Genomic DNA, 17,927 nt, shown 5'->3' with positions numbered 1-17,927 from the left:
ATACATCTGTACACATCACACTTTTTGTAAATACAGATTTACTGACTGTAATCTGTAGTTTTTTTTCATATATATATTTTTAAATGTTTATTATTGTTGTTGTTATGTACCAATATGGGGGCTGTGGTGGCCTAATGTTTAGAGAAGTGTACTTGTAATCAAAAGGTTGCTGGTTCACATCCCTGACCAGCAAAAAATCAGTGAAGTCACCTGAGCAAAGCACTGCTCCCCAGGTGTTGAACTAACTGTCCCCTGCTATGTTACATGTAGGTTAAATGCAGAGGACACATTTCATCGTGGTGTGTCAACAATGACAAACTTTCACTTCCAATACAGTGAACTATGATTCTCATCATTTAGTTCCTCATACATAATATCGGTAGCCAGTGCGCAGCAGCCGAGGTTAACATATCCCTACAGTGAAGAGCTCCAAAGTCAGCGTGCAGGATGGGACCAGAGTCCTTTTACATGGGACTTGGCACCGTCAGGCTTCCTCAGTGTCGCCTGCAGTCACCAATTGTCAGTGAATAAGTGAACAATCAAGAGGTAAAGTTGAACAAAAACAGTAAATGTGTCAGATGCTGCTTGGCTTGCAGTAAACAATTCTAATCCAGCTGGCAAAACAAAGACCACTCACTGGAGGCAAGACCTCCCAGCAAATGTAACAGCAGCCATGCATCAGACACACAACAACTGTGCTTAAATTAAACTGTTCGAAAAGGAGGTCGTATAAACGGAAGACCAGTGAACAGCATTGTTCCTGGCAGAGCCTAAACCCTTGCATTGTCCTTTTCAATTTAAAAGCAGCTGAAGCAGTTTGGACGGCGTACAAATAAGAGCCTGTCAACATGTCTAACAGCAGACATAAAGAAAATAGCACAGCGGCTCAAAGCAAAGCCTTCTGGGTAAAAACAGACAACAAGTACATCTCCTCCCAGCAGCCCCGCAAGCCTCCTTCTCATAGGGCACATGGCGAGGGCCATCTGTGACGCAGCAGTTGGTTGCCATGGGAACGATAACGAGGGCAGCATCCTAAAGCAGAGTCTGGCACAGATTCATGTTCCTTTATGGTCCAGTAACGGATTCTGCACGCTGTCACGGGGGGCGGGGAGGGACATGTGACTGGCTAGCGCTGCAGCATTCTTCGTGTCACTATGGCAACAGCATCACTGAGCTCATCTTTGCAGCTACGTCACTGAAAAATGAATGCAGAATGCGAAGCCCCCCACTGTTGCCTGGGGTCCTTCAGCATCACAGTATCTTCCCCACCAGATAAACAGGGTGTTATGGGTGGAGCTCGCTTGTGGTGAGAGCCTGGCTGACCGCAGCATCCGTTCACAGGGAACAGGTGACCAAAAAAAGAGGATCTGAGGCCACAGTGTTAAGATGAACCAGATTACAGAATCAGACGAGAGCTGAAACTGCAGTTACAACATGGGGAAGGTATAGGAGAGGGAGAGGGAGAACAGGAAGAGGAAGGGAGTGGCTGGCAGGAAGGGGTTTGGTCACCTCTCATGCAGTAATAGATGCACAAACCCCAGGATTTTGGTCACTGGACAATAAGCCCATTGACCCATAACCGTGATGTGATTGTGGATGAAACTCCAGGCTCCAGTGCAACATTGTCTCACCTCAGCATGTAGCTCAGCAGTGCCCACTCCGAGGATTTGTAACGAGGCACAATGTATCGGTTAGCATATTAGTATCAGCCTAAGTACGTTAAAAATTAAAGTACCAGCCCGCAAGGCGATTCGATGCAGCCTGCAACATCGCCATTACACTATTCTGGCCCAAGGATCGGTTTCTCGTTTTTTTGCAAAAATTAAAAAATGATGTAATGTCCTTCTGCTACCCCTTTGGTTGACAGCAAGTTAAAAATACATCGTTATCACATTGGTCAAAATTTCCATATCGGTGTACCACTATAAATCTGTTTGCCAGTTATAGTCCTGCCAACAAGCAGAGCCAGATATAAAGCCCTCCCCCCCAGCAAATTGCAGGTGCCTGATGGGTCACATAACATGCGTCTATGCTGAAATCAGAGGTATGCAGCCACGTTCTGCCGGCGCACGTGGGGGCGATCCCGCATCACAAGGCATACTGCTGCTGCTTAGCTGTCAAACATCCAGAGCTTCAGAAAATCTACCCCTTAGCTGTTGACGTGACACGTTTGCAGACCCCTGCGCTTGCGCTCGGCGAATGGGCTGTTCTTTGCATCCCATCGTATTTCTAGGCTTCTGACACTGAAGGAGGGATAGGATGGCGGAATAGGTTGGTTGATAGAGGCTCAAACAGGATCCCAAGCAATGGTTTACCTCCCTATTAACTGACAGCGTCTCCCTACAGCTACGTTTATTTCTGTCTCCGTCTTTGTTTCACGGCCCTTCAGAGACACATGCCACAGTGGAAATGGTGACGGGCCCCGCAGACCACGCACTGTGTAGGACTGTACAAAAGGTTCTCGAAAAGGCAGTCATTGTTAGGGAACTGTACCGAGCCGGCCTGCTGAGAAATGTGTGTGTGGAAAGTGTATTTCATAAGGGGAGTAGAAAAAAAAGGGGCTTCTATGTAGAACAGACAGTTCTGCAGGTTCAGGATGGAAGTGGATTGCGTCAGAAAAAGTCCACAGAGCATCAAACTCCAAAGCCTGTCATCATTTCTCTGCAGAGACCTAGAAGCGTGTCCAACATCCATCCCAAGCAATTATGCATATTTAATTAGGATTAAGGCACAAGTGCATCGTTTTATCTTTCAGAATGCAAACATGCAAGGATTCGTACGCGTTCTTTAAACTGCCATCGCAGTGCGGTTACATCATCAGGCCTTTTTGGCAGGTCACAGAGAAGAGTGGCTGCATAAGCAGAGAGAGCAAGACTTCACATTTGGCCTACACACAGAAAGCGTACAGCCCTAAATATGTATGATGGACAGAATGTAGCGGTAATACTGGTGGTAATCTGTGGCGTGATGCCCCCTAGTGGCCACTTAAAAATGTCAGTGCTGAGCAGAGCCACACAGCCCAGCTTCCCTCCGGAATTCAGACAGAGGACCAGCAGACCTCAGAATCGCCTCTGATGGCATCAACACATCGAGCACATGCATGGAGAAATATGCACGTGACAGATGTGAGCATCAGGTGGAAATGGTAGCGCTTCAGCCACTCTGATGTGGAAGCTGGCGTGTAAGAAGGAGATGAGGCACATTCTGCCTGTTTGGAAAGCTGAAAATAGGCACCGCGGCTCCTAGACGAGGCAGCCGGGTTACACAACACAGCTGCTCTGCATTCATCCGCGTTTCTATTTCCTTTGCGTCGTCCTCGCAGAACAGCTGCATTATGCATAAACAAAGGAACCAGTCGATCAACAGGCCTACGATGTGAAAGTGTGATTCTGGTAGGAGGTGTCACTGGGATGAGCCTGGAAAAGCAGGACATTGGGCTTAGAGGAATGTGACCCCCCCCCACTCCCTGTGTGGCATCATTTACCGCAGCACCGTTGGACAGTTGCGGGGGCAGGAGCAGAACCGAACAAACAGCACAGTATCCTGCATGACGTCACAGCCGTTTAAATACAGACGGGAACCTAAATCAATCTAGACAATCAAGTTAACTGTCCAAACAGACGCTTCACAGCCACCTAAGCAAATAAAACCCAGTCTAAGTGTCTTTGTAAAACAGGGAGCAGGACAGTCACAAGCTGCACTCCCTTCAGGCAGGAAACCCAGAAGTCTGACTCTTTAGAGTCATCTCAGACAGGCTGATAGCGTAGAAACGCTCTACCGTGGCTTTCATGTGACTTCTGAGCTGCCCAGCAAAGTACTGAAGAATTTGTGTCTAAATAATTGAAAATAAAATGAATGGCTACAGGCTGTCACCCCCCATATCGTCGGTTAGTACACCTTTAAGTAATTCCACGTAGTCTGTGTTCTCACATAGCAGGAACCAGGGACTGCAGGTAACCCTGCACTGGGTCACACCAAAAGCCCTGGGATATAGAATTACAAGATTGGACAGGCCTGTCTGAAGAGCTTATCTAATAAGAGAAAAAGGAGCCCTTCCCAAGCCACAATGCCAGATTATCTTCCAACAATGCAAACATGTGAGCCCCCGCACGGGCTACAAATACTGTACAAACAGAATATGTGATATCTAGTAATAATAGATCTATGCAGAAGACATTGATACCAAACACAAGGAGGCTGCGGGAAAGATCAGCGTTCCCGGGGTGGGGAGGGGGGTGTACACACACTCAAAGAAGCTGTTAAGAGAAACAAAGACGGGCAAAGGGTCCCCATATACGGCCCCCATATACGGCCAAGTACATTGATTCATCTGATGTTTTTGTACTGAAGACACAACCAGCGCTGCTGATATTTAGTGAGCAGGTATGAAAAGAGAGCCGAGCCCCTCCCACACCCTAATCCTACCCTCAGACGCACGTTAGTGCTGCCCCACGACTCTCGTATTCGCAGCACGCAAGCACCAGGTACCTACTACTGAACTCTCTCCGGCGGGTCTGGGGCCTCCAAGGCCGCTTGTGGATCCAGCGCAGTCGACGGGACAGATCCATGGCCTCTCGGCGTCGCTAGAGCAAAGCAGTCAGCCACTCGCATCACCCCACGGGATGCCTCCTCCCGAGCCGGACCCCCATTCCCAGGGAGCCGGGGCCAGGGCCGTAAAGCCTTCGCGGTCACCCCCGGCGGGGGCAGCGGATTCGGCATGGAATGGAGAGCGGGCGCCCCGTGCCTGGCCAGGAGGCCCAGTCAGGGCTGGCGGTGTGAGCACAGGTCAGCGCTCCCATGAGTGTGCAGCACCTGATCGGGGGCAGCGCCAGGCAGAGTGTAACACAAACCTTAATGGGAGGGGTGAGAGGACAGGGAGCCGCACGGGATGGGGGGTGGGGAAGAGAAGGGGGAGGAGGAGCGGAGAGGGCGGGGGGGGGGGGGGAGAGATGGGAAAGAGGGCTGGAGAGAGAAAGAAAGGGCGGGCGGGGGGGGGGGGGGGGGGGCAGGGGTGCCTGGATGCACAGGAGAGGCCTGCCTTACAGGCCTGCCATTAAGCCTTACCTGCCTTAGAGGCCTGCAATTAAGCTACATAACTTCCTCTTAAACAGTTTTCATTTCAATAGCCGCTTATCCCTGCCAGAACCACAAAAGGCCAAGCCATTTAATAACTCATCAATTACAATATAAATTGCTTCCTCAACCTCATGTAGAAATTTGGCCTCGTTGTGCTAAGGGCTTATATTTGGTTTGCCGCTGGTAATTGTGTGGAGATTGTGGGAAGTGCCAGGGACAGGATTGAGAGAGTGGAAAACGACACTAGTGACCCCCAGTGGCCAGTCAGGTCCAAGGCAGCCCTTTGAATTCTAGATGTCTGGTGAGAGCGACTAATGAAACATTAGGATTAAAGCTGATGGAAAAACATGATTTTTAGTGCAAAACTAACCCTTTATTAAACCGTTCACTTTTTTCCAGTTAACTAGGTTAACGCTGAAGGAGATTGAGCAAGGTGCGATTTGGACGAGGAGGCGGAGCTTGGCTCCGGCAAGGTGCGATTTGGACATGAGGAGGCGGAGCTTGGCTCCAGCAAGGTGCGATTTGGACATGAGGAGGCGGAGCTTGTCTCCGGCAAGGTGCGATTTGGACATGAGGAGGCGGAGCTTGGCTCCGGCAAGGTGCGATTTGGACATGAGGAGGCGGAGCTTGGCTCCGGCAAGGTGCGATTTGGACATGAGGAGGCGGAGCTTGTCTCCAGCAAGGTGCGATTTGGACATGAGGAGGCGGAGCTTGGCTACTCCAGGTTCTGTCTATATTTAAACCCTGTATATGTATGTGTATATAAAGGTGAGCAAGATGGGATATGTAAGAAGTATTCCAGGGTACAATAAAGAAAAGCAGAATTTCTTTATTATACTTTCATCAGCATAAATCAGTTTTACAAAGAAGAAACAAACCGGGTACAGAACAGAATGACAAACAGCCCAAAGTAGAATCTTCACCGATTTCATTCATCTGCATCGCCTACTTTGGACTGAGATGCATAACAACCATAAAAAACAGCAACAACAAACCACAAATAACAGGCTGTAGCAAAACAGCTTTAAAAATAACCTGAGTAGCATCTTTAATATCATCAGACAGTCACCAGCACTAATAACCCTTGGTCACGGTATCTGTCTGCTCCCTTTTAATGGCTCAGGACACTGAAATATACCAAAAAAAATAATGGCTCTTCTATAACACATTACCGTATAATCTTCCCATTAAAAAAAAAGACAATCCAGTTCATGGAGGACATCACAACAACCAGAATAAGGATGAACTGATCGCAACCCGACAGGACATAAAGACCTAGGAGGCCCTCAGCTGGTAGGAAAGTGTATTGCAGGTTCCCCCTACTCACAATCGCCTGTGCTTAAAGATGGCTGCACATTCTGTACCAGTGAATGAAGCAGCCATGCTAATATAGCAATTAAGATCTGTTCCTAATATAGGAGAGCTTCACTCTCAGACAGACTACGTTTGTATGTGCAGCTGCATTTCAAATCCATTTTAATAAAAAAATAATAATAAAGTTAAAAGAAATAACATGCCCCACCCCTCCCACTCCGGATAGTCCCCCCATCACCAAAACACGAGCACACTGCTCGTGGTTAATCACATTATCAGCTGTCGGGTAAACTATCTAGCGAAATAAAATGGCCCCGGTGGGCTGTGGGTAACCTGACCTTCCATCGGTGAAGTTCACGCCTGATCCTCACCTTAGGCATCAGTGCCAAAAACCCACGAGTGATAATTACAGCACTAACTGGAAAGTAATAATTTGGAAAATGAGGGAGGAAGGTCTGCACTTCTCCAAAGACATGGCGTTCCTCCAGGATCGACTCCTCTCTCTAAACACTTCCTGTGAAAGTGACCAGTGACTCCTTTTTTCAGGTGGTAATGTTTTGCCGATTCTGGATGCATTTACAGGCACTTAAAGGATCCAGCTTTCTAGCCTTAAAAAAAAAAAAAGATACAGATTGCTTGTCGATGGTATTAAAGAAGGAAACGTGCACGTTGTGTCTGTCGTAGAGAAATTTCGATAAAATGCCCTTTAACCTGGAATCGGGCCAGTACTCAGCAAACAGTCCAGTCAATAGAGTAAATACGAACACGCTGCATGAGATCAGTGGGGAGGAATACCACCCCAAGATAACCAGCAGTTATCAGGATCAACTTTCCTTGTTATCTGGAGGATTATCTAGGTCCAGGTCCGGATCGGCCACGCAGCACAGAAACAGCTTCTGGGTGGTGAGCGAGATGAAGCCTGCAAAACACACACACACACACACACACACACACACACAAACACAGACACAAAGAGGTGAACACTAAGGACTTCCTTAGTAACACAGCTCATAAAGTGCATGTCCCACTTCAGGGGAAGCCTGTAGCACCGTGGGTCAGGAAGCTGGGGCCGCACATCGCTATGCTGAGGGCGATGTCACTGATGGGCGCTTGAGCTTCAGTTACTTTAAGAACTGGCTGATCCTGTTTCCACAAAAAATGTGTTAGACGAGCGGTTCACATTCCTGTCCAGAACCGAGTACCACGGCTCCATACAAAAGCATCGGGGTGTCGGACCGCGGTGATGAACGTCATACATATCAGCGACCAAAGGACCCAAGCTGATAGGTATAATGCATGTGGTACATCATCGGGCCACATGTAACAAACGAACAAGCAACAGTACCAGCTGTGAAAATTCACTTTGGAGCTCAATCGGACCACTTGAAAACTTATCACACTGGTATACAAGACTTATGATTCCTTTATGATTTTTGTGGTGTCAGATTTTGTGATGCTGATCGCAGGCCTAACTTGATATAATTGCTGCAAAATGTTTCAAATACGAATATTTAGCATAAGACTGGTCAACAGAGATTGTTTTTCACAGAACATCTAAGGGGTGTCTTACGTACTTTTTAATGCCAAGTTAAGACATGTGTCAAGAGGCCCAGTCAGCACTGACAGTGGGAACACAGCTCAGCAGATCGGTGACCTGAGAACACCAACCCTTCCTACAGCCTCCTTCTGATTGCTATCAATATCTTCCGCATAGATGTATTATTACTAGATATTGTATATTTGTACTGCGTTTGCAGCCCAAGCAGGGGCTCACCCATAGTTTTTCAGAGATGTCATTTTTAGGCTATATTAATGGCATATATGTAAATGGGGGCCGCCTGGTCTACCGTATGTAGATGGGGCCGGCCCGGCCAGCTATGTCGATGGCATATAATTCCTTATTAAGATTATATGTGCATAATTTAGAGCAAGCTAGGAAAATTCTAACAGATTCTAACAGGTTTGGATGCTGTTCAAGCAAATAGTTACTTCAGCATTAGTTTAAATACACGAACTCGTGGCCATAGGTGGAAATTAGCGGGAGAACATTTCAAGCTGGATTTAAGGAAGCACTTCTTTACACAGCGTGTAGTCAGAGTATGGAATACCCTTCCTGATAATGTAGTGCAAGCTGAATCCTTGGGTTCCTTTAAATCAGAGCTAGATAAGATTTTAACGACTCTGAGCTATTAGTTTAGTTCTCCCCAAGCGAGCTTGATGGGCCGAATGGCCTCCTCTCGTTTGTATAGTTCTTATGTTCTTATGTTCTTATGTTCTTAAAAAAGATTGAATTTGTATTTCTGAGCATTTTTAAGACTTTACACAAGGGTGCAAAGTACTGTAACTGGTTGGCCGGAGTTCACAGGCTGTAACACGTTTGGACATGTTTAGACAGGATCCTGCTCTCTCTCTCTCTGATATGGAAAAACAATACTAAGACCAATGGAGTCCCAGTATGCTTGCTAATATCCACTGGATCCTTACGGGGCAGCAGAAAATCACACACTTCTACCTTTAGGATGAGTCCTTCCGCCATGCACATATACTGTAAATACACATATAGCGTAAAGGTCTAACTGCGTGCCACTGAAAATCCTTGCACGACGGGGAAATTCTGATTAGACGTTTGAATTTAGCACAAACAATGCTGGAAGATTCACTTATGTTGACTTGTGAAACAAAATGATTTGTTGCCCAGTGTTAGTATTTATCTGCTTATTTAGTTCCACTTTATTTATTCCGCCCTTTTATGCTGCTATATTTTATTTTTATACTGCATTATTATTGTTTGCATACATTGCACCATGTATATAATGCCTTGTGTCCACCCCCCCCCCCGCCATTACAGTGTCTAGTGAAAATAACTCAGGGCCGGAGTTAATGGGGCTTTAACCAGATCACAGCCCTGCTCAGAGTTCGGTCTCTTACCTAGAAGCTTGCCCAGGAAAGCAGGCCGGGAAGTGGCTGGCAGGTACACGCAGAGGAAGTAGACTGGCACTCCAGAGAGGGCCACCCCGATACCCACTAGTGAGTTGATGGTGTCGCTGTAGAGAGGCACCACCACCAGGAACACACTGCATATGCAGTAGACGACTGGGAAAAACAGGCTCAGCTGCGGGGGGGATGGGGGAGACAGAACAGCAGGGAGGGGTTTGTGAATGGGCCTCCTCTCGTACTAAACACCATCATCACAGTTACGCTCCAGAATTCATGTTCTGAAGTACAGAAAAAGAGAGAGGAAATGCTCCGATTCAGGTTTTTGGAAGGTTAGGTTCCTCACGGAGAACTTGTCAAACCACCATCAGCTAGAACAATGTTTCCCAGTCTGGTCCTCGTGGATCCACGGCCAGTCCGTGTTTTTGCTCTCTCCGAGCTCCCTCTCAGACAGTCCACATTTTTTCTCCCTTCCAGCTCCCAGAAGGATTTTTGTGTCTGTCTGTGTCCCCAAGGACCGGATTGGAAAACACTGAGCTGGAACTTCAAGTCATCAGGATGGCACTTTACTCACACAGCTGAGGATGGTTCCTAACCCCTAAACCTGCAGTTAATCATCTTTTACAGGTCTACACTTTCTGGAAGCATAACATCTTGGTCTGGTAGCTATGTGTACTGTACCTTATTCACTTGGTTCTACCTCCAATTAACTTTTTGCACATGTAAACAGTTGATCCTGTTACTCGTTTTTATCTTAATCATCTTGAATTTGGCACTACAATCAAGTGAGAGTATAAAAAAATTCACAACATGCATGACAAAAAAAAAAATCTTGAACCTCACAACACACACTTCTCACCTGAGCTGGTCTCTCACCTTGACTGGACGAGGCATCTCAGGAGCCTTGACACGCAAGTAGATCTGGCTGGCAATGGAGAGGCCAATGAACAGCCAATAGTTGAAGCTGAAGTAGTTTATTAGTTGGAAGACGTCCTTCACACACAGATATATGAGGGACATTCCTCCCTGAAATGATAGAGAGTGCAGTTAGAGTCTGTTATAGGGTCAGGCATTGCCCAGTTGCCCCTCTGAATTCACGCACTGCAAAGCTTCTATGGCCACCGAAGTTAAACACTTACGTTGAAAAGCAAAGCGGGAATGGGAGTGTAGCGCTTGATGTGGATCATGCAGAGGAAATTAGGGAGCTGGCCCTCACGAGAGCCCACGAAGAAGAGTCTGAAATGGGAGAGATTCACGGGCTCAGACCCCAAGGTGACCCGACTCTGAGACCACTACCAACTCATGTCAAGCTACTACAATTATTCATCTTTCAGTCACACTGCTTTGTAGACAGATGTGTGTCAGCTGACCACATCATTCAATCACGGCCTGGTTCCTTTCCAGGTCTCCCTCACCTGGAAGCCGCGATTATCGAGGAGTTTAAACCACCGTAGCAGGAAATGGCCACAGAAACCGGAATCAGCCATCTGGCATAACCCAGAACGTCATCAGCGAACGTCTGTAGAAACACCGGCAGCGGATGTCACGTGCTCATCTGCTTCGCAAAACACGCTATCTGTAACTTGTGGGTCAACCATTCAAAGGAATAACTCAGAGTGCTGGTGAATGTCACTTGGCTTCCACCCTTATCAGGCTTCTGAGTATTTAAACACCTTCTATAAACAGGACACACCCTGACACACACCGGTCGGCATTTTGTACTCACGACGGCGACAGCTTCGCTGTTGAGCACCGTGTCCACGTCCATGACCGTGTAATAGGCTATGTTGGTCATGATATAGATGACTGTGACAATGGGCATGGAGATTGCAATCGACAGCGGAAGGTTCCTGCAATCAAACATGGGACAGAGACATATCAAATTAACAACAATAACTATCAAATAATAATCATATACAAAAACATCATTTACTGAAAAAAAAAAAAAAACAGCACTTCCACGCGATTGAAAAACGAGAAGCCAAACACTCTTTGTAAACAAGGTTTTAGTGACACAGTCCTGTACTTTAGTAAACAGCAGAAGCAGGACTGGAAATGCAACGCGCCCCCACCTCAGGCGAGTCATTTAGTCAAAGAGGAAAACAAAAAGCTGAACACTGGCCTGCTGGCGAGCTTTTTTTTTTTTTTTTTTTTTTTAAAAGGGCATGTTTGACTACATTTTTCACTAAACTACCCCAGTTGGCTAGTGACAGAAATTCTACTACCTCTCTGGGTTCTTGATCTCTTCGGTGATGAAGTTGAGGGTGTCCCACCCAGAGTAGGAGTACAATGCAGAGTACAGGGCGAGGGCCAAGTTCCCGGCGTCCACCTTGGAGTTCTGAAATGACTCCTCAAAGTTTTCCACCTTGCCTGGGAGAATCCATTATTACGCAGTGAGATTTTCGGAATGGTAAGAAGACTGTTGGCCAAAGATGTGTATACACAAAGCTGTGGCAGAAAAGCCACCCACACACACACACAAACACACACGCTAAAGGCTCACCTTGACCTAGCTTGACCAGCCCTGCAATAATGATGACAATGAGCGCCAAGACCTTGGCCACCGTGGAGATCACCTGCAGGATGGCCCCCCACTTCACCTTCATGCAGTTGACACAGGTCAAGAGGGCTGGAGGGACATGAGAGCCATGTACGAGTTCGCATCTGCTCAGTGAACCTCAAGGCAAGTCAAGGATATCGTGACATGTCAGACCCTGATAAATGGAGTCGGAACTTACAGACTAGCAACCTGAAACAATAACGTACAGTAACGCCACTTCTTACAGGTTGGAGGAGAGATAAAATGTTGGTAAAAACTGAAAAGGGAGGTGAAAACTGAAGACATCTTCCAGTATCGGGATTCCCTTTGTAAAGAAACACCAAAAAGCTAAAGACAACAGTGCTTTTGTGCGTGTGTGTGTGTGTGTGTGTGTGTGTGTGTGTGTGTGATTACTCGATTATACACACACTGGAAATGGCACACATCAGGAACCAACCAGCCACTGCAGGGTTCACACTCAGTCACACATATGGTCCATTTTGGCTCTCAAGTTCACTTAAGTTGCATGTTTTTGCATAGTGGAAGAAAGCAGGAAGTCCACCGAAAAGCCACACACACACACACACACACACACACACACACACACACACACACACACACACACACACACACACACACACACACACACACACACACACACACACAGGGTGAACAGGCAAATCACTGGGCCTCTCTGCCGCCTGGCTTGCATTGTACTTTGACATACAGAAAAGTAAATGAAGCAAAATCATTTAAGTCAGGGTGATGACAAAGACAGGCTAGGCTACTTAGAGAAGTTAATAATAATAATAATTGATACTTTATTGAAATTGTCTTTACACCTCCCACAACTTGCTCTTTTTTCATAGAGGAAGTTGTCTGCGAAGGGCTGCCACCCGTAGCGGCGCCCAGGGAGCTGGGGGTTAAGGCTGAGGCTGGGTTTGAACCTGCGACCTTCTGATTACAGGCACACAGGCTTAGCCCACAGAGCCACACACTGCTCCCACATATCTATAGCTAGTTTCACATTGAGCAAATCTGTCAAACCCGAACATCTTCTTTTAAGGTGTATTTGCATAGCAGCCCGGCGGTGGTAATATTTAAGTTCTGCTTTGCAATACTGAGAGACGACTGCATTTTCATTCACTTTTAATGGGAAGCGCTTCCACAAAAATGATGGCTTATCGCTCTTTTTTTTGAACTGCTGAGTAGTCAAGCAAGATGACTATTAAAAAGCATTGTTTGAAATTGAGTAATCGAGTTTAATTAGGTAATCACGACAAACTTGCCCGCCGTGCCCAGCAACATGCTCCGGCATACTCCTCCCTCCTGCATTTCATTCACCGCATAACAGGGCCAGCCCCATCTATTCACGGCAAAAGGTGTCATTTTTCATTGTCCTTCCCATTCTGACAGGTCTAACAGGCTGTTCCATTGTCTCAAAAACGGCCACTTTCCTGCAACATTCACACTAGGGGTGGGCGACGAGATCTAAAATAATTATCATGGTATTTTTCGCTTTTTGGACAATGACGACGGTACTATATCACGGTATTGCTTCTTTTTTCCCCCACAGGTTTTGGGTGGAGTAGCTTGTCTTGTGCCTTTATGTAAATAAAACTATTTTGATAAATACATTGAATGTATCATTTCCAACCAGGGGACATGGGGGAGCATCAACAGCATTTATTTAGCAAGAATAGCCTTAAGATCTTGATAACTTTTACATGCTACAACACAACTAAAATTACCAGTTCTGCTGCCAAAAGAAGAACACGTCTGTGGTCACATGGGGATGCATAATACTGACATTTGCTCAGTGCTGGATGATTTAAAGCCGAACCAGTTCAAAATAAGTTTTTCATTCGTCTTTCCCAACCTTTCTTAACTTCATTAGACTATGCCTAGGATAAGTGGCTGCTTAGGCATGGTGCTACAAAAACATGAAATGAAGATAAGATTATGTGCTACTGAAAAACACACAACCCAACTTGTACAGCTTGTATTTAAGCGTCAGTCTTCCCTCAAAGCTCAACAGATCAGAACCTCCTAACAGATGTGTAGCTCAGTGGTTTAGGAGTCTGTACCAACGTACAGAAGCGTGTGGGTTCAAGTCCTCATGGTCTAATACAATCACTGGTCCTGTGAGCCAGGCCTTAAACTCCCACTACTCCAGTGATGCTAGCTGACCGTGCTCCCCGGCCCTCACCAGCACATTGCATCTACTAAACAAACATAAAACTGCTTATACAATCTGAAATGACCGAGCGGGCCAGATGTAAGATAGCAAGATAGCTAGCTTACAATTTAACAGCCGAGCAATTGGACATATGAGTTTTACACCCTTAGATCTTATCGGGTGCTTCATATCAACAAAGATGCAACCATCTCCAACCACGGAAATTCCAGGGCTGAGCAATCTGTCCCAAGATCTTGCAAACGACCAAATAAAAATTCATCTGTGTCACCCAATCCTGCAGCTGAGGGACCATAAACGTTTAAAGGTTGAAGATGTTGCCGTTAAAAAAAAATAAATTACATCAGCCGTTCTTAATTCCCATACTACTTATGCAGTTCAATTCCAAAAAAGTTTGTCTTAAGTTTCCAAACAACCATCCCTCCATCCATTCAATCGCTTATCCACTACAGAGCAGCTGCATGCCTGAAGGCTCCAGTCCACCATACAGTCACACACACCATTAGCAAAGTAACTCACCTAACTACAAGGTTTTGGGGTAAAACTACAGCAGAAACCCATACAACACACCCTGCGCATACAGTGGGGAAAGGACTCCCGCAGATGTGAGCCTGGCATGCCGTTTAAGATTTCAGAAAGCATCAAAAAACGGCAAAATGTTTTGGCAATATGGCAGTTTTGTTGCCTCTTAAATATATCGCTAAAAGTCTATTACATGAAGCTGGAAAACAGATCAACTAAAATGTTTAGCTACTTCAACCACTAGCTCTAATGAAGAGTTCAGCCAAATGAAGCATCATGAACAATTTGCTGTATATTTTGGACCCACTAGATGGTGTTTGCGTATGGGGCATGCTTTGAACAGAGAGCACCATCTAGTGGGGTCAGAAAGTACAGCAAACGGTTCATGAAGCTTCATCACTACTTAGTAGTGACAAAATCCAGTGTATCTTAGTGGACTCAGAGGTTTTTAACCTTGCCAAGCAGGTAAACTTACATATGATGAGGGCAGCTATGAGTCGCACGGCAGCATAAGGGGCGAAACACGTGGGGTAGAAGGGCTGGACCAGGTAGGTGGAGAAGGTGAGGGCGATGACAGCCTGGCAGGCGGGCTCCACGATCATCAGCGACGTCCACAGGCGGATGAAGGCCAGGAAACCCCCGAAGGACTCCAAGATGTACGCGTAGCTAGCGCCCGACTTCCGGATGGTGGTGCCCAGTTCGGCGTAGCACAATGCCCCGAAAACTGAGAAGATGCCCCCAATAACCCACACCACCAGGGACAGGCCGAAGGATCCTGTGTGCAGTAGGACTCCCTTCGGGGAGACAAATATGCCAGAGCCGATCATATTGCCCACGATGAGGCAGACCCCGTGGAGCAGAGAGATTTCCTGCTTCAGCCGCATGGAGTTTGTCGACGTTGCGTCGCCGTCCGCACCCATGGTCCGCTCGGTCTGGACGGCTACCTCAGCAGAGACGGGCAAGGAAGAGCGGAGAACTGCTATAGACCAGCAACCTCAGGGCAGGAAAACGGCGCCTTTCGCCATGTGTGACCTGCATAAACAAACAGGCAACATCCAAGGCTGCCTATTTATCCGTGGCAAGGAGATAATGTGGGTAAAGCGTATGAACTTAAAGTTAACCCCATAAAAAACACTGACATTTTTGTTAAATGAATTATAAGAAATGTGTGCGTTGAAATTATTGAAAAAAACTTACAGAAATCCGAGCTCACCGCTTGAGGTGAACACGCACCAGCTCATTGTTCACTTGTACACTGATGGTGTTAATATTGCTCAATCTTATGGAATGTTCATGTGGCCTGTTACAGTTCCTCCTTGTACAATCATGCAAAAACTTGTTTTGAATTATGCTGACAACTGTATTTTATAACATTATTCACTGCATTTTCCCCAATATGCACATTATGGAATGTTTATACATGCGAGGTAGCTAGAGGTGGATAATCCCGATATCCACCTGCTTGTGTTCTGCCTGCAGGACAAAAGCACACAAACTCCACACACACAGAATAATGTTATGACTCAAACCGTCAGCCCTGGAGGTGGACAACAAGGCATAATGAGAAATCTCACCCTCTGAGGATGAGTGAGCAAACTGTTGCTACTCATCAAAAAGTACCGGAGGCCAAATTACCAGAACCCATAACCACGTGTGCAAAAACCCATTGAGATGTAGTGAAAGGGTGAGACATCTTTGGAATGAAAGAAAATAAGCATTTTCAGGTTCCTTCAGCTCCACCTCGCCTCTCAATGCAGTAGCTCTAGTTCGAGAATGTAGAAGCCTTATTACAAAATGCACTTAGCTCCTGGTCCTTACCACGATGATGGAGCACTAACAATAACTAAATCAGGTTCTGAAACACTGATAAAGTTCACAACTATAACACAGAAATCATTCTCATAATTGTATTTGTTAATTTTGCCATTTTAAAAGCTAAAATAAATGGGACTTCTATTAAAAACGACATTATAATAGGACAGTGGACATTGTGGCGTTGTCCTGAGAATGACGTCAACTTCTTCAGCGTAATACTGCGCTCGATTTGAACTCGTAACTCGGAAATTGAGAGATCCAAGTCGGATATTTCAGACGGACGCCCCTCGAAGTCGGAATCCCTACTTGGAAAAACGGAGGATTTTACATGATTACCCCCCTCCTCCGCCCCCAACCACAGGAATAACTGGTATCTGCAAACCGCCCTTAGTGATAAACTAGCATCCCGTCCAGGGTACCCTCCTTCCCTGTGCTGCCAGGGATTGTGCCCCCCCTTCCCAACGTGATCTTGACCCAGAGAAGGGTTTCGAAGATGGACTAAAGCCAAAAACAATTATATGTGTGCGCTTTAAACTGTGTGTGGGTACAGCAGTGCTGTCAACTCATTAACTTAGCGGAACTGAAGCTCACAGCGTGTTCCCAAGTACAGGGACACTGTGACCCCCCCCGATCATTATAAATGATTTAGATGAGCGTACGTCACCCATGTTCTGCACATTTTAGCATCTGGCTTATACGGACGCTGACTGCACGCCGCACATTGTACCGTTTTAATGATACTAGCGCCCACGGTACACGTGGTAAACATGGCTTCCATTGCGCTGGAGGATGCTCTGCCCGCCTGCCGACAAAACTACATGCCATCATTTTACAATGAAAAGCCTGTTTTGTTGAACTTTCTAGACGAGAAAAGCATTTATTCCGTACAAGGAAAATAGGATTATAAAAAAACACACATAAACCTGTTTAGGCTTAAACGTGACGTTCACGGGAGAAACGGTGAATAAATAAACAGACGGAAAAAAGCTTTACCTGCTGTTCGTGGCTCTGACCGCGCTGCCGGCTGCGCGTAAAATGTGGCGACGGAGCGTATAAGATCCTCGCCGCTTCCCGCCCCTATGAACCCGCCTCTCTAAAGGGGCGTTATCGGTTCGGGTGCCGGAAAAAAATACGCGCTGGCATCTAATTATGTACATATGCTACAAATGTAAAGCGATGTTTTAGAGAGAAGTCCCCAGTTAATCTGTACATTAAGAAGCACTCATGAAAGGAGCGATTTGAGGTTTAATCCCTAATTTGCTTCCGATATAGTTCGGATAGCACCGAATAAGTATTGCAATAATTGTTTTAGGTTAAAGCAACGTTTTGAGTTATTTAATTTATGACGCACACGCTGCATTGTTACAACGTAGTAAAGAACAGAAAACACATACACGACGCATCCGGGTAAAGGCACTTCTGCAGTTTAGCCTCTTATTTCCTGGTTCCTGGTTCCGAAAAAAATTACGAAATGCAGCCGAATCACCTGCCGGCTGCATCAGCTCCAAGGAACCAGATGCTGCACAAGAG

At 46.3% G+C, this 17,927-nt stretch overlaps 2 protein-coding genes across 2 annotated transcripts in view; both read right to left on the bottom strand.

The window, feature by feature from the left end:
- ripor2 (RHO family interacting cell polarization regulator 2) overlaps nt 1–4,769 on the bottom strand; it is a 33,276-nt gene extending 28,507 nt beyond the window's left edge. Inside the window, exon 1 of the mRNA XM_048994509.1 lies at nt 4,493–4,769. Within this exon, the coding sequence (XP_048850466.1) occupies nt 4,493–4,568 (76 nt within the window). The 5' untranslated portion in view covers nt 4,569–4,769. The remainder of the gene's footprint in view (nt 1–4,492) is intronic.
- Nucleotides 4,770–5,890: 1,121 nt separating this feature from the next.
- si:dkeyp-120h9.1 (Y+L amino acid transporter 2-like) lies at nt 5,891–17,516 on the bottom strand. Its single transcript, XM_048994510.1, has 10 exons — nt 17,391–17,516; nt 15,058–15,614; nt 11,828–11,953; nt 11,550–11,694; nt 11,051–11,174; nt 10,740–10,843; nt 10,464–10,560; nt 10,201–10,350; nt 9,319–9,502; nt 5,891–7,309 (listed from the first exon to the last, which is right to left on the bottom strand). Exons 2-10 carry the CDS (start codon nt 15,500–15,502, stop codon nt 7,215–7,217), a joined length of 1,470 nt encoding a protein of 489 aa, XP_048850467.1. The 5' UTR covers nt 15,503–15,614; nt 17,391–17,516; the 3' UTR covers nt 5,891–7,214.
- Nucleotides 17,517–17,927: the final 411 nt, after the last annotated feature.

Source organism: Brienomyrus brachyistius, chromosome 23, assembly GCF_023856365.1.
Source record: "Brienomyrus brachyistius isolate T26 chromosome 23, BBRACH_0.4, whole genome shotgun sequence".
NCBI classification, from domain to species: Eukaryota; Metazoa; Chordata; class Actinopteri; order Osteoglossiformes; family Mormyridae; genus Brienomyrus; species Brienomyrus brachyistius.
Note: the sequence above shows the minus strand (reverse complement) of the source record. Positions and strands in the feature narration are given on the sequence as shown.

Excerpts from the sequence above, each read along its gene's own strand:
- si:dkeyp-120h9.1 (XM_048994510.1), bottom strand. The coding sequence starts at position 15,502 with ATGGGTGCGGACGGCGACGCAACGTCGACAAACTCCATGCGGCTGAAG. Across the intron at positions 11,175-11,549 it reads GAGATCAAGAACCCAGAGAG|GAACCTTCCGCTGTCGATTG; the intron begins GTAGTAGAATTT and ends GTTTGATTGCAG. Across the intron at positions 10,351-10,463 it reads TTCCCGCTTTGCTTTTCAAC|GGAGGAATGTCCCTCATATA; the intron begins GTAAGTGTTTAA and ends CTATCATTTCAG.